The 17,324-nt window shown below is 34.3% G+C and overlaps 1 protein-coding gene across 5 annotated transcripts in view; it reads right to left on the reverse strand.

Annotated features, from left to right (window-relative positions):
- Trmt1l (tRNA methyltransferase 1 like) overlaps positions 1-17,324 on the reverse strand; it is a 42,587-nt gene that overhangs the window by 19,796 nt on the left and 5,467 nt on the right. For 4 of the 5 annotated variants that reach the window (XM_019208599.2, XM_033762140.1, XM_019208598.2 and 1 more), the window contains exons 3-10: positions 16,252-16,365; positions 13,073-13,137; positions 10,751-10,880; positions 8,582-8,705; positions 8,034-8,113; positions 4,044-4,296; positions 2,900-3,112; positions 1,339-1,529 (exon numbers count right to left, since the gene is read on the reverse strand). In XM_019208599.2, coding sequence (XP_019064144.1) covers positions 1,339-1,529; positions 2,900-3,112; positions 4,044-4,296; positions 8,034-8,113; positions 8,582-8,705; positions 10,751-10,880; positions 13,073-13,137; positions 16,252-16,365 — 1,170 coding nt within the window. The remainder of the gene's footprint in view (positions 1-1,338; positions 1,530-2,899; positions 3,113-4,043; positions 4,297-8,033; positions 8,114-8,581; positions 8,706-10,750; positions 10,881-13,072; positions 13,138-16,251; positions 16,366-17,324) is intronic. The other variant, XM_019208597.2, reaches the window with a different exon arrangement.

Below are 17,324 nucleotides of genomic sequence, written 5' to 3' on the forward strand. Positions count from 1 at the left end.
GGGACAAGGGGACAAAATGAGAACCAAGACCTGTCATGTAGAGGCAAAAGATCCCGATGATGAATGTAACTGTACTGTATCCCTAAAATGTACCAATAAATTCAATTATTTAACAACAACAACAAAGACAATGGGAAAAAGAAAATGTGGTATATATACAATGGAATACTTGGCTATAAAGAATGACACATTTGTAGGAAAATGGATGCACCTAAAAAAATATGTTGAGTAAAATAAACTACACACACAAGCTTAAATACCATATGGCATCTCTCATTTGAGTGAGGCAAAGTACAGACAAAGAAAACGATAAAGGATGGATAGAAGGGGACAAGGAGATGGAGTTCTTCCAATAGGGAAGTGGTCCAAGGGAAAAAGTGTCAGGGGTGAGGAGGGCAAGGGAAACAAGTAAAGATATGTCATGATTAATAATATCAACAAGAATGAAATATGGGATAGGGAAATTGGAAGAGAAGGGGGAGGGTAAGGGCAAGGGGTTAAAAAGTAAAGAAAAAAGAAAAAACAAACAAGATATATCTATGAGTAACTGCTCTCCAAGATGACTGCAAACTGTATGAACTACAAACATGTAATAATAAAATTAAAAAAATTTAAAAAATACAAAAAACTAGATTAGTGTGGTGAGGGTATGTCTATAATTTTAGCACTCAGGAGGCTGAGGCTGGATACTGATTGAGTTCAATGTCAGGCTGGGTTGTTAGCAAGTATAAAAGCAGCTTGGACTACACAGGGAGATCTTGTTTCAAAACAAAAACAAAACAACCCTCACCACCTAAGAGCTTATAGAAAATAATTCTGAGGACACAAAGCACAACTTTCCCCTTGTGTCCTCACGTCTGCATACAGTAGAGGTTTAATCAATGTTTACTGAACAGTTTTTAACTGATAGTTTTTTATGTTCATTGAAAAACATGAACATTATTTTGATTTTTAGCAGCTGAGACAAAAAGGTAGTCTGACTTATATTGTTAAGAACAGCTGACATGGTGGCCTGCCTTGCAAGCGCAAAGACCTGAGTTCAATCCCCGGTACCCTGCCCGCAAAAAAAGAACAGTTGACAGTGGAAATCAAGTTATTTATAAATGTTTCAATAGAGGGCAGGGAGAGAGTATAAATTCTACAGAATGAGAAAATAATTTTAATAAAATCACACAAATATCTTGGTGATTATAGCTAAAGTTAATCCAGTATAATAAATAACAAAGCACAGTAATCAATAAAGTCAGAGGACAATAATATGTATAATTAGGTAAAAACTTGTTCACTGGAGACTTAAAAGATAAATTTAATATACAGTCATGAGGAACTTGAATTTACCTTCTACCATATTACCATCCTTCTGAAAAATTCTCTCTTCACACCACTGGCAATGGATCAAGTACTGAATCTTTTTGGCTGTTTCATCTGCTGAAGTAGGTCCCCTCAAAACTCTCACAACCACCAAGACAAAATGTTCTAGAGCCACTGCAAATAGTACTTCTATGCCTTTGTTACACCGGGCTGCAGCTCTATAGAAAAATAGTAAAGTTAACTTGGAGTATTATCACTTTCCTTTGTCGGATACTATATTGACAATATTGACCTGGACAGTAAACTCTGGGAAGATCATGGAAAATCAAGAAAAATTCAGTTTTTAGTAGTAGCATTGTTTTCAGAAGATTATCACCATAACTTTTACATTAACTGCAAAACACAAAATAAAAGGGTCTTCACTTTTCCAGACATATGATACACTGTTAATAAGACTATATCCTCTGGTTTTCAGGAGGTCACTTTGCCATGACTGTCTTCCTTTTTATCCATTTCTTCCTATAAAAGCTTCTTTCCAAACAATATACATTCATTGAACACTGATAGTAAAATATTGTAGCACCTGTGTAATATTCAGTGAACAATGAATAGTCAAAAGTATTTTCTATCTTTAATTTTACAGATTTTTTTGGATTAAGTTCTACTAGATGTACCATTTCTGAGTTTGTTACTTTTTTTGGGGGGGTTTTTTTGAGATAGGGTCTCACTATGTAGTTGAGACTGACCTGGCTTGTCTCAAACTCACAGTGATCCGCCTGCCTCAGCCTCCTGAGTGCTGGGATTACAGGTGTGCGCCACCACACCCGGCAATTTGTTGCTGTTGAACTATAAATGTTTTATAGCAGACGATGGGCATGGGCACAGTGCGCATCAGAGTCTTCAGTTAATCAGAAAAACACTGAAGGTCTATGAAGTCTAACAATCTGTATTTAAGCTGAAGAAGTAATTTCCATCAAAATACTGTACAACTTGTGTTTGGGTTAGTGAATGAGCTAGGTGACTATTATCTGTACCTGCATGATCAATTACATATTATATTATTATTCAAGCATAACATCCTGCACATAATAGGTGCTCAAAAAGTCTTCATTTTTTCAACTCTTTAGAAATCTTGATGAGAAACTTGTTTTGTATGATCATTTTGCAGAATCAAGTTTATAAGTTATCATTTTATTCAAACTAAAGATGAAAGTTTTATAAAACAAGTGATTGTTTCTAAGTCTGAAAACAATTTTTACGATTCTGTACCAAAAAAATTAAAAAAAATTTTTTCCTTTTTATGATGCTACTTCCTATCCACCTTATTAAAACAAAAGACCTGAAACTGTCACTTATTCCTTGCTTACTACTTTATTTTAAAATGGAGAATAAGGTGACTATTTCAGGTATAAACTTAAAATTCTAACAAAACACAGACTAAGAACACATTAAATCAAGTCAACATCAAAGATATGTGATATGCAATTCGTATTTCATGCAGATTTTGCAAAATGAAATAAACACTCATCTGTAATATCTTTTAATCATATACCAAATCATAGTAGGTGCACTGTTGGCAGTTTGGTACCTTGCCACAGCAGCTACAACAATTCTGGCTGCCAGTTCCTTATAATATTCAGTTCGAACAATGTTACATCCATAGTGACGTCGTGCAACATGTTGTGCTTTGGCATATAAGGAACTGATATCTGTAGAAGTCACTGATACTATGCCAAGGTTTCTTATGTTTCTGAATGCAGAATCTAGGTAGTTCACAGAAGTTCCAAAAGGGTCTAGGTGTCTAAAATCAGAGAAAGAATATGGACATATTTAAACTCATATTAGAAATCAAAATTATACTGCCATAATAAATTTTAAATAAGATACCATGAACTGAAAAGTAGTTTGCAAATCTTTTTTTTTTTTTTTTTTTGGTACTAGGGATCGAACTTGGGTCCTTGCAAATCTATTTTAAATGTGTAATTGTTTTTAATAATAAAATGAGGGGCCAGGGATTTAGCTCAGTGGTTCTGCCGCCTGTCTCACAAGCACAAGGACCTGAGTTTAATCTCCTGTAACAACAAAAAATAAATAAATAAAATGAGGGACCAGGAATGTAGCTCAGTGATGAAGAGCTCACCCAGCTATTCCCAGTACAGTAAAAATAAAGTAAGTACTAAAATAGTCACATGATATGTCAAGCATGTAAAAATAAATGGGGCTAACAGGACAAGGTCATGCCTAGATATTTTATTTCAAATCCAGGTATTTTATTTCAAATGCCAGACAATCTAATTTCTTAGGCCAACGAAAAAAACTATTAATTTTTTGTTGTTTTCTCTTTGGTACTGGAGATTAACCCCAGGGAGCATTAAGCTATAGTCTCAACTCCACCCCCTTTTATTTCCCGAGCCAAGGTCTCACCATGTTGTTTAGACTGGCCTCAAACTCTCAGCAATTCTCTTCCTCAGCTTCCCAAGTGCTAGGATTACAGGCACCCCCCACCATGTCTCAGCTTGATCTCAACCCTTTTTAACCAAATTTGAGACAGGGTCTCACCAAGTTGCCCAGGCTGGACTTGAACTTGTGATTCTCCTGCATCAGCCTCTTTAGTGGCTGGGATTAAAAAGTCGATTAATTTAAATAAACAACAACAACAAATTGTTTAAACTTTTATATTATGCCCTTTGTCAGATTTGTTTACCAAGTGACAGCAAAAATTTTTAACTTACATGAAATCAAAAGATCTCAAATGCATTAGTACATTGGCATCCATTTTGGTCACTTTAATATTACCAAGATTTTCCTCTTCTTCTTCTTCAAGATGATCATCGCTCTCTTTCTTTTCTTTACTGTCCACCACAACTTTCAATTTGTTTAAATGGCAGTTTTCCTGAATCAACGTCACTGAGTTTTCATTCAAGTCATTAATTGTAACTTTGACTGCATTTCCAAGATGTTTTGCCCACTGCAATCCCATTATACCTTGGGAGAAATAAGGAAGATAATGTTTTAAAACTGAAATAAAGACTAAAAATAGTGTAATAAAAATAAACTATTTTTTAAATAAAAAATTTGGTTTCTTTTTTTGGGAAAGGGGCTCGCTACATAACTCACGCAGGCCTTGAATTCACTATGTAGCCCAAGCTTGCCCTGAACTCACAGCAATACTCCTGCCTCTGCTTCCCAAGTGCTGGAACTGCAAGTGTGTGCCACTACGTCCAGCTAAGATATACTTCAGTAAATAAAATTCCTTCAAAATCTCATTCGTTAATTCAGAAGTATCGGGGATTGAACCCAGAGCTTTCACACTGAGGTATGTCCCCAGCCCTTTTTAAAACATTTTCTCTTTTGTGATATGTGTTGCTATATTAAACTACAAAGGAAAAAAAAAAAACTGAAGATACCAGATTGGGCTTCAATTTATGATTCTCCTGCTTCAGGCGGCTCCCATGATGCTGGAAGTATAGGTGTGTACAACCACACCTGGCTATAACTATTCTACTCTCTCACTACAAAGTTTCTAAACACAGTTATCAAAAAATGTGCCTGAAAGATTTTTTTTTTGGGGGGGTGAGTATTGGGGATTGAACTCAGGACCTTGCACTTGAGAGGCAGGCACTGTGCCACTGAGCTAAATCCCGAGCCCAAGATTTTTATTAATACTTCTTATAAAAGTTTATGATCCTCAAAATCTCTATATATGTTTTTTATTTTTGTAGACTAGGTTGCTGGCTACCTTTTTCTTATGGAATAGTTTTTCAAATGTAATTTTAAAAGAAAAACTCTTGCCAGGGAGTTAGCTGAGTGACAATGCACCTGCCTTGCAAGCACAAGGTCCTAAATTCAATCCCTGGTACCGAACCAAACAAAAAAAAAAAAACAAGCCCCCCCAAAAATCCAGTATATAATATAAATAACGTCAGTAAAGGTGGGGCCAATGCTTAAAGGGAGGATGGGAAGTTGGAAGTCCTCTTTGCGAAAGTTTATCCTCATGTACCAAAGTATGAAGAATAACATTTGTAGAACATTTTTCAAATATTGAACAGAAGCATCATTTCGGAATTAAAAAGAGCTGTGTAATTTAAGCAAATGATCAAGAAGAATTAAGACCAAGAATGCTCCTTCTCACAGTCTTCCTATGTCTACTGGATTAGTCATAAATAAGGGACACTGGATAACTGGAGATGGTAATATAAGCCCAGCCAAAATGGATAAGAAAAGTTCCAACATAGAAGTACTGACCATCTCCATGTGTCTCATAAATGGAAAAATACCTAACTGCTATGTATTAAGGACTGTACTTTTTTTTAATATTCTCACAATAAACCTGTGAGGTGAGCGCTAACATTCTAATTTTAGGGATGGCAAACATGCAAAATAAAATCACTGCTACAAAACTGAGACAAACTCACAAAAGTACATTTAAAAGGTTGAAAAGATATTTCTTATATTTTAGCTCTAATGATTTCAGGTATAACAAAAAGAATTTTAAAAAGTTGTGTTAGGGAAAACACTGGGAAATTTGGAAAATTCCAAATTAAATTTAATATCCAGGCTGGGATGAGATTATGGAGGAAATTAAATCGTTTAGACTTCAGGCAATAAAGGTGCATGATTGAGCAGTAATGCTATCAATGTACTATTGCAGAGGAATGGCTGGAGCATGCCAGACCAGTTGGAGAGAAGAGACAAACTTGAAATAAAAGTATCAATTAGAGACTACCTCAGGAGGATTGTCACCACATCATTAAGTTAGTGGATATGGAATAGAAAAGTATGGAGTTGTATTACCCAAAACAAAAACAAAAACACCTGGTGGCTGAACTGATGGGATGGTGAAGGGAAAAACAATTTAAAATGATTCAAATTCTACCTCCAACTGACCCAGATGATATGACTTAGAAGCTATCAATTTATGATTTTTTCCATATTAGCTTTGAGATAGTAATGATGTTGATAGTAGCAGCAATAATAATCATACAATACAGATGACACCTAATAATTTTACAGCATTTGCTACTTATCAGGTACTCTTCTAGTGACTTTTACTGTATTTACTTAAATCTTCACTATTTTAAGATGGCTGAAGGTTAGATAACATTTAACTTTTAAAGGTTAGATATCTAACCTTCCCCTGACTCCCTTTCTAACTGATAAGCAAACTGAGGTAAATATCCCGTGGTCATAGAGCATGACAGGAAGTTGGGACTTGTACCCAGGTTACTTAAATCTTCATTATTGTAAGTTGGGCATTATTGTCCCCTCTTTTCTATACATGAGTGAACTGAGGTATAATTTCCTGTGGTCATATAAGTAGCCTGCCATAAAGTGGGGAATTGAACCCAGGCAGAACAGCTCATAGTTCATGCTTTTAACCACTGCTTTTCTCTAGGAGAGATTGGAAAGAACAACTTATCATGTTTTGATAAAAGCCTCTCAAGAGTACGATCCTATATTTATGAAGAAAGATTTGCACTGGGTAAATTGGCTTTTTAGAAATTCTCTTCTGTTTCTATTATTTTTAGTATAAAAATTTTTTTTGGGAAAACTGTTCTAAATCATCACGATACAGAAAGACTCATCAGATGCCAAGTATTCCTGAAAAACAATTCCTAACTAGACCTGATCCAACTAAAAATTTTCAAAATGTAGAAGACAGAAAAATGTCATTACGAGCTACAGCAATACAGTAAAAACCTTGATAGAAGAAACTCTAAAGGTCAAAAGACTTATGTCAACAAATAATACCGTCCTAGGGCCGGGGATTTAGCTCAGCAGTTCGGTGACCTGCCTTCTAAGTGCAAGGACCAAATTCAATCCCCCGTACAAAAACAAAAACAAAAACAAAAACAAATAATACCCCCTCCCATATACACTCATAATGACAGAAGCAAACACAGATTAGGACAATAGTTTTTGGATTCTAATTTGAATTCTTTAAAATGAAATGACTGAACATTTTAAATCATTATTTGTAATCTTTTTAGGTGTGATGATGGTATTGCAGGGCTTTTTTTCCTTCTCAGTGCTAGGAATTGATTCCAAGGGCCTTCACACTAACCTACACCCCCAGCCTTTTATTTTTCATTTTGAGATAGGGTCACTAAGTTTCCCAGGTTGGGTTTGAACGTGGAACTATCTTGACTCAGACTCCCGGAGTGCTGGGATTACAGGCATGCCATGAGACTGGCTTAAGGTTCTATTTTTAAAATGTCTAAATCTTTTAGGCATCTGATTTAAATATTTACATGAAATGAAATGTCCATGATTTATTTAAAAATGTGGGGATTTTGGGACTAGGGCAGTGGTAGCCAACCTATGGCCCTCAAGCCAAGTGTATGAGTTCTTTTTTCTAAATTAAAACCTTAACATTCAGGTTTAATTGCAGTGTTGGTACTTTGTGACAAATAAGTGAGTTTTGGATTATAATTTGGGCACTTGATCTCTAAAAGGTTCACCATCACTGAATAAAGGTATGTGGTATGTGGCACGGGGTTACAGATAAAACAAGACTGAGCATGAGTTGATTATTTTTGGAGTGATGGATACACAAGAATTTCTTATACCCTTAAAATATTGAAAAATTTTTCACAATAAAAAGTTAAAGTTTGGATCTTTACATCAGAATATTTTGCTAGGTATGCCATCAATTTAATTTCCTAAGATACTGTACAAATCTGATAAACAAAATGGGATTTCAAACAAGCTTCTTTACTTACCAGTGGCTCCAAAGGCATCTAGACATTCCAAAGGCTTTCGTTCCTCAGCCAAAGCAGCCAATGTACAGAATATTAGCTGTCTAAAAGGAGGTAATAGTCTGAAATAATTTTACTGTAAAATGGCTTCAGCAGTGTAGGTTTTATTTCATTTAAGAAAAGTGAGAATAAGGGTTCCCTAACTACAGTACAAACTATTTTGAAATCTAAAAAAAACAATCCCAATTTAATAGTATAAGACCTAAAAGTTTGTGAAATAAAACAATCTAACTGGATTGAATTTAATAAACATTCACTCATTTACTTGTTAATACAATTTGCCTACAAAAGGACAGGCCTATTCAGTAATTATATAAAGTTAGGCCTATTTTACTCTCTGACAAATAAATTGGCTTGGCAGAAAAAAACAATCATTCTGAGAAAACGTTAAAATAGATGAATTTCATTCTACATGTAGTTTTAAATTTTAATATATTGGAACACAGAAGCTAATACAATGTACACTTGTAATGGTTTGAAACATCCTATAACCCTATTTTCAATTATCTTACCGATTTAGTTTCATTTTGGGATTAAAAAAGGAATCTGTTTTCTGAGGTATGGAATAGTTAGGACAAACTTGTACATCTGTGTCTGCCTCTTTCAAAATTTCATTAGACGGTTTAGCAGTAGAAGCTAAAATGAAAAAAAAAAATTTCAGAGAAAAACATTCTAAACATCTAAAAGTTTGCATTTAAATAATACAGCAATTATTATTCTTTTGTGTTAATGCAAACAGTTGGGCAGGTTAAAAAGTTTATTTATTCATTACTGTGTCTGGAAAAGAGTTATATTAAGGAAATAATTTGGTAAATGAAAAGAGTTATATTAAGGTAAGAATTTGGTAAATGAAAGTATGATTGTTTTTCTTCTTTTTTTTTTGACCTAAGGTCTCCCTTTGTAGTTCAGGCTGGCCTTGAACTTACTATGTAACCCAGGCTGGCAGGCTGACCTCAATTCATGGTAATCCTCCTGCCACAGCTTCCCAAGTGCTGGAATTATAGGTGTATGTTACTACACCCAGTCGTAAGTGAAAGTTTAAAAAGTGTAATATTGCACATCAATATATTTGTATTATGATACACCTAAGAACAATCACTTAAGATAATAGCACAGGATCCTAAAATACATTTATGACTCATCAAACACTACATGATGTTTGTATAGGTTGACGGAAAATATATTTTATAGTGGTATAATTATTAGGAAATGAGTATGAATAGCTCTGGTTGCATTCCATTATCCATCATAGTGGAGTTAAGAATCACTGTTTCCTGAATATGCTCATAATTTTAAACCACAAATTACACTCAAATATACATTAGGCTATCAACTCAAAATACTGATGTGCATATGTCATGAATATTCAAGAAGTAAAAATATATAATACATGGGGAAAAAGAATCGAGATGCTTTGTTTGAGCATTTTTTTGTTTGTTTGTTTTTTGTACCGGGGATTAAACTCAGGACCTTGAGCTTTCCAGGCTGGGGCAGCACCACTGAGCTACAGCCCTGGCCCTGAACTTCTCTCTCTACTCTCTCTCTTTTTTTTTTATTTCTTGATAATATTACAATAACATGTTAACTAAATGGCAATCACAATGCCAAACCATAGTAATCCTTCTTAGTGTTACATAATCTGCTAACACCCACTGAATAGGCCCAATAAGCCTTTTTCGAACAAGGTTCTATGAAGAAAGCAAACTATAGAAAATTATTTCAGCTGGGGATTTAGCTCAGTGGTTCTGCTGCCTGCCTCACAAGTGCAAGGACCAGAGTTCGATCCCCGGTACCAAAAAAAAAAAGAGAAAGAAAGAAAAAAAAAGTCACTTCAGTAACTTTTTAAAGAAATTCTTAAGGATATACCATTCTAGGTATACAGAAGTTTATTTAATTTTATTGTACAGAAGTTTATTATAAGGGCCTGGGATTTAGCTCAGTGGTTCCAGCGCATGCTTTGCAAGCGCAGGGACCCGAGTGTGATCCCTGGTACCAAAAAACAAAAACAAATAGAAGTTTATTATATACCATGCATGCTTTAGGCCAGAGGGTTTAAAATAATTTTTTTTTTTTTTTTTTTTTTGGAGACAGGGTCTCACTATGTAGTTCAGGTTGGCCTCCAGCTCTAGATGATCCTCCTGCTTTAGCCTCCTGAGTGCTGAGAACACAGGCAAGTGTGCAACACCATGCCCAGTAGGATTAATGTAATTCTTGAGAAAGGCCACATAGTTATTAATGATTTTCTATGACTTAGGATACAGGTCTTTATTTCACTCTGCGTTTTCTTTTCAGTGTTTCCAGCAATAAATATAAGACAGTTGTTGGTATAAAAGCTATCATTAGGAATATAATTCTATAATCTTTCATATACCTGTATTTTCTTGAGTGCCTATATTTTTTATATCATTTACTAAATATATCTATTTTATTATATTAAATTATTTATATTATATATATTAAAGGTTATTAAGAAAGTCACAAAAAATAAATATGAAGTGATGTATCAGTAATCAATTGAAATATTTAAACCACTGTATTTTATCTGCCAATTGTGTAAAAAAGTATAACTGGTCTATTTTTTGGGGGGGTGGTTCTGGGGATTGAACTCAGGACCCTGAGCTTGCAAGGCAATTTTTTTAAGGATCTACTTAATAATATGTTAATGAAATTGCTCAACTTACCAGCAGTATAACTGGATTTAGTCTCTCCTTTATTCACATGGCGCCTAACATGTCCTAGCATATCAGTTCTTCTGGTGATTGTTGCTGAACAAATGATACAATGATAATGGGCGCCCATTTTACTGGCTATCTATGGAACAGAGTATTTAAATTAGTTACTAAGACATCAAGTAGAAGTTTCAAGTTGCAAATATGGTAATGTTTCTGGAATATAATGGTATAGAAGAGAATGTTAATTTTGCCATGTGACTCTGAAAGAATGTGAACTTTTTAAAATATGATTTTAGCTTTTTTGTACCAGGGATCAAACTCGGGACCTTGTGCTTGCAAGGCAGGCAGTGGCACCAAATCTTCAGCATTTACATATGATTTTAAATTTTATAATAGGTTACAAAATTGTAGCCTAATTTTTCCATTCATTCTACTCAGTAAATAACTAGTGCATTTTCTTTTTCTTTTTTTTTTTTTTGGTACCAGGGATCGAACTCAAACTACTGCATTTTCTATAGGCTGCATTATAAAAGATATGATGTTGGCAACAGTGTGCTGATAAATGCTTAACTGGCTTTCTAGGACACTAAAGTCCTCAATTGTGGTATTTTCAGATTTCTGTGGTAGAAATACTTTATGAAGGTCAGTTTAAAGCTGCAATTGTGATAGATTTCAAACTACCAATTTAAAATTAGGGAATGTGAGATTGAACAGAGATGTGCAATTATTGCATCATTACAGAACAATGACAATGTGCAGATATAAACAGATATAAAATAACCATAATGGCACAGATAATAGTAAAATGTAGTAATTTGAAATGGTGAATTTTGAATATACCTTTTATTTTTTAATTATTTTTAACTTATTTTTTAATTTTAGATGATTTAATATTTAAGGATGGCCATATTTAACTACCAGCTCATAAGACTTCTGAAAATCTGAGCCAGCTCTAGCATCCTACTAAATGTCAAGGGTGTAATAATAAGACTATTTTTCCAAGAAAAAAATATTACTTATTTCTCATTTAGCTGAGAATAAAACTATTACCTTATCTTTTTACTAGTTTTAATGCCTTTTACTTATTGCTGCTACCTCCTATTTACTTGCGACTTTACAGAAAGTACAGAATGATCAAGAATATTACAAATGGTTTCTATGGTTATTATATTAAAATTAACTTTGGTTTGGGTTGATGGGCTGGGCAGTGCAGTTACTACTGCTTAAGGCTATTTTCTTTTGTTATGCTGGGTATCAAACCTAGAGCTTCATGCATGTTAGGCAAGTACTCTTATAACTAAATTACACTTTCAGCTCAATAATCCTTTCTTCTCATCACTTTATTGTTTTCAGTGCCCTAAAAGAAAAATTTTAAATGAGGATTTATCAAGATAAAATGCATTCAGAAGCATGTCACTAAAACATTTTATAGTTTGTACTTCCCTTTGGTCAACTCTATCCCAAAAATAAACACATCTACATGTAAAGTTATTAAGATTTCTGAAAGTTTGATTCTGTCAATTAAGTTTAAAAGGAAGAACATGGGCAAATGAATGTGAAATTGAAACATACAATGATATTACTAACTCAGAGAAATCTGGATATCCTATTTCATGATCAAAATTTATTTTCTTTTTTACGTTTTCAATTTTTTTTGCATTACTTGAAATTGAACACAGGGCCTCACAATGCCAGACAAGCACTCTACCACCAAGGTACAGCCACAGCCCTTTTTAAAATTTTATTTGGAGACAAGGTCTTGCTAAGTTGCCCAGGCTGGCCTTGAACTTGTGATCCTTTTGCCTCAGCCTCCTAAGTAGCTGGGATTACAAAAGTATGCTTATTGCTTATTTATTAGTACATGTTTGTGATATATAAATTCATTTAAAATTACTCTTATTTAAATTCCCCATTTCAAAATTACTAAATGTTTTCATTTTGAACACAAAATTTAATTAAAATTAAAAACTATAAAATAAGTTCAATATAATTTTTATACATTTCATATTTCCCCCTTATTTTATTAGTTTTATTTCTTTTTCACATCCAAAGGTTTATTTACTTAACAAAAATATAAAACGATATTACCATGAAAGGAGAAACCTGGTTAGTTAAGTATAAAGCTTATACTGTACATTTTTCATATTTTTCCTATTATGACCCCCTGAAAGCACTCAGATACAGAATTTTAAAATAAACCGCACTCCTGAATATGCACATTTTAGTTTTAAATCAGGAATCACTTCTTAGCCTTTTGGCTAAGATCAAGCAACTAAAAATTGTGCTTTCTTTAAAGAAGATAAAATTTAAATAAATCTAATATCTGATTACCTGTTCTCCAATAATGTTTGGTTTTACTGGTCGACACGGTAAGTGACAGATGCACATTCTGTAACCTAGAATGAAGAATGGCTGGCTGTCATTGAATTTTCAACTAATATTAATATAAACAAATTTTATTTTCTAAGAATTGGGTTAACTTTATACTTGTAATGTCATAAATATTTAAGTGATGCTTTAGTTTATACATGAAATATATATAAACAAATACAAGCGATCTAGGTTTGAATTCTGATGTTCTTGCGTCTTTTATCTTAGATTAGTTGTTTTATGCAAGTGCTCTTGGACTGGGCTATATCTTCAGACCCTTTCATTTTTATTTTGAGACAGGCTCTTGCTAAGTTGCCCAGACTAACCTTGAATTATGATCTATCTGCTCAGCCTTCCTAGTTGCTGGGTTCATAGGCATTCACTATCAAACCTGCTTGCACTCAGTTTTACCATATAGTTTGCCACTTTAACCCCTAGGCTTCATCTTTGCTTCATCCTATATTTGTTACTGTACAGTCTTTTCTTCATGTATAACATGACACTATTTTGCTTCACTTCCTTTTTTTGAGACATGGTCTTGCTATATAGCCCAGGGTAGCCTCCAATTCATGGTCTTCCTGCCTCAGCCTCCTGAATACTCAGTATAGGTATAATCATACTAAGCTTCTCTTCCCATCTTTTATGTTCTTTACAGATCTTTTTCTGACTCTCATGCCCTAAAATGTAGATATTCTTTAGTCTGAGTCAGCTATGTGCATTTTTTCCATGGAAAAAATTTCATTTTTTGGAATCCCCAAAAGATTTGGAAAGAATACTGGAAAAGAATCCCAAACTATAGGTGATGAATTGATAAATTATCCCTGAGATCCCAATTTCCAAGTGCCTATTAAGCATCTATGAATGATTAACCTGGCTAGAATCTCAAAAGCTACACATCAGAACTAATTAAGTTTAATCAATCCCTTACCTGCTTTTCTTTTTACAGTGCTGGAGACTGAATGTAGGGTCTTGCTCTTGCTTGCAAACGCTTTACCACTAAGCTACATCTCTAGCCCTTATCAATTCCTCTTGAACCAGGTCTCCTTTTTTTTGTGTTGGGGATTGAACTCAGGACCTTGCACTTGCCAGGCAGGCATGATACCACTGAGCTACATCCCCCAGGTCTATTTTTTTTTTTTTGATAAATGATAATGACTGAGTCTCTCCAACTCAAGATAGCATCTAACTTCTGGGTCATCACTCTTTTCTTTTTTGGGTACTGGGGATTGTACTCAGGACCTTGCGCTACTCATTTCTTCTTATACCGTATATCCAGTCATTTCTCTTGTATATGAAGTATCCCAGAACACAGTGTGACTGCCTTTTTTTAATCAAAAAGTACACTTATGGTTATCTCATTTAGTCTTATGGCTAAGTACTACTGTACTCTGACAACTGCCAAATGTATACCTCTAGCCCCAACCTCTCCCTGAAACCCCAGTTCATATAACCTAGCAGGTATATCCAACCTATGGCCAGCAGGCTGCTTGGCCCACCCCATGTTTAGAGACAGAATCTTACTATGTAGTTCAAGTTGGCCTTACATGTACTGTGTAACTCAGACTGACTTTGAACTCCTAATATTCCTCTCTCAGTCTCCCAAGTGCTGGGGTTACACAGGGGCATCACTATGTTTTCTTTTTTTTTTTTGGTACGGGGATCAAACTTGGGACCTTGAGCTTGCAAGGTAGGTGGAGGCACCACTGAGTTTGGATGAAGTGTCCCACAACCATTATTTAATAATTTCTGTATCACATGATAATATTCAATTAAAATTATATACATGTTTGATTGATATTTTGGGGTTTTGGGAGACATTTTTGGTTTTATTCAAATGGAATATTATGAAATCTTCCCTATGCAATTGCTATTTTCATTAGTAGTTTTCTATGAAAATATTTCCAATTTAGCCCCAGCATATACAGAACATATTTTCTCAACAGCAGCATTATATTTCATCCTTTTTAATTCCAATTTTTTGTCACAAAGTACACAGTACAATGGATACCCTTGTACATCTATCCTTGCCTACTGATTCTTTTACTTCTATAGCACTCACAGGAGAAAAACTGCCTGATGGAATGATCTCTGTTTTAAATTTTAAATTGGTGCCAGATTTTTCCAAAAATGCTGTAATAATTCACTATCTCAGAATCTAGGAAGTGTTTTGATAAAATCTCATTTGTTTGTCCTTCAACTTTATTCTTTTCCTTATGTGTCCTCTTGTTAATTTCCCCAAATTGCATTTTGTCATTATAATTTTTTTCTAATTTCCATTATCTAGACTAGAAAAAGACTATGATTTCTGAATATTTATCTTATATCCCATCATCTTTCTGAACACTTTTTTAACAAGAGTAGTTTTTTAAGCTGTCAAGCAGAAAGCTATCTGCTTTTTTTTAATATTCATACCAATTATTTTATTTTCTTGCTTTATTACATTTACCTTGCCTTAAAAAATATGTGTAAAATAGAAGTTATTCTACTACAAAGGAAATGTTTAATTCATTTTATTTATTTATGTTTTTTGAGACAGGATCTCACTATGTAGTTCAGACTGGCCTTGAACTCATTACATAGCCCAGGTTGAACTTGCAGTGATCCTCCTGCTTCAGTCTCCTGAGTGCTGGTATTACAGGCATGCATCATCATGCCTGGCTAAATGTGTAACTTATTAAAATATTGTTCAATAAGCAACATAGATTTCTAAGAGTACCCAGTATAGAACAGGTGCTTAGGAAATTATTTTATTTTTTTCTGGTACTAGAGACTGAATCCAGAGCCTTTGCACTGAGTCACATTCTTAGCCTTTTAAAACTTTTTATTTTGAGACAGGTCTTGCTAAGCCCCTAAGTTGCCCTGACTGGTCTCAAGTTTGTGTTCTTTCTGCCTTAGCCTTCCAGAGTCCTGGGATCACAGGTACGTGCACCATGCCTGGTTGTAAACTAAACTTGTGTCATATGTATCTATTGCCTTTAGAATTATATGGTCTTTTATTAAATACATTAAAAGTGGGACATTTTATTTCTCAAAATTTAAAACTGAAAATGTTTGATTATGCTTCATAATAAAATTTCAAAACTGGAAACAAATGTTGAATTTCATACATATAACTTTTTAGTAAGCACAAAAATACTAACCTTCAAATTCTACTGAGACTTTCCAGTGTAAATTCTGAAGGTGCCGATGAAGCTTATGACTGTTACAAGCTCTGAATTTTTCCTTAGGGCACAATGGACAAGCCTGTTTGTTTCCTAAAAAAGAAAAAAACAAAACAACAAAAAATGAAAGTCATGATAAAGCACAGACTATGCTAGATATAAATGTTTGGACTTAGCTACAAAAGACCTAACAAAAGCCTTTGTCATGTTCTCCTCCCACTTCTTTGATAGTCTTTCTTTTCTTCCCTCCCCCTGCCCCAAGGTTGAAGCTTAAAATGGCCCATATAAATAAATAGACTTTCTTAATTGTAGGGAAAAAAGCCATGACTCCTGGCCCAGAAAGTAATTCATAATATTGCACTTATGATTAATGGTTCTTTGATTCTCTCTGTAGCTAAGTGATACCCCTTCTACCACTAAGAACAAAGAAATTGAAGAAATGATAAAATGTACGATAGTCTCTAACTAGACTGTTTACCACAGAGGGTATCACTGTGTACTCTGGACAGGGGACAGCACAACAGTTCTCATACTCCTGGTGGAGCTGGGCCGAGATGCCTAAGTATCTGCTATGGTATTCCTCTACTACACTGGCAGCAACAAAAACAGTTACAATATGGAGTTAGAAAAATGGAAGTAGAATAAGTAGATGAGACCTAATATAACTGCTATTCTGAGATGAGAGGGCATGATTAGAGTCATCAACTGAGTTTCGTTACACATATTAGTGAATTTATAAATTCTTCCTTATTATATTCCTGAAAAGATTATGCATCATTAAAATGGAAGTCTTACTTAGGAATCTATCTCAAAGGAAAACTTTAATAGTGTACAAAAGATTCAAAGCAATACAATTACAGGGATATTGCCAGGCATGGTAGCACACTACTGAAATCCTAGCACTTTGGAGGCTGAGGCAGAAGAATTGCCTCAAGTTTGAGGCCAGCCTCGGCTACATAGTGACTTCAAGGCCAGCCTGTGCTAAAGAGTGAGACCCTGTCTAAAAAAGTAAATAAAATTATACACACACACACACACACACACACACACAC

This window comes from Fukomys damarensis, unplaced genomic scaffold (genome assembly GCF_012274545.1).
Source record: "Fukomys damarensis isolate Sample0158 unplaced genomic scaffold, DMR_v1.0_HiC HiC_scaffold_11, whole genome shotgun sequence".
Taxonomy (NCBI): domain Eukaryota; kingdom Metazoa; phylum Chordata; class Mammalia; order Rodentia; family Bathyergidae; genus Fukomys; species Fukomys damarensis.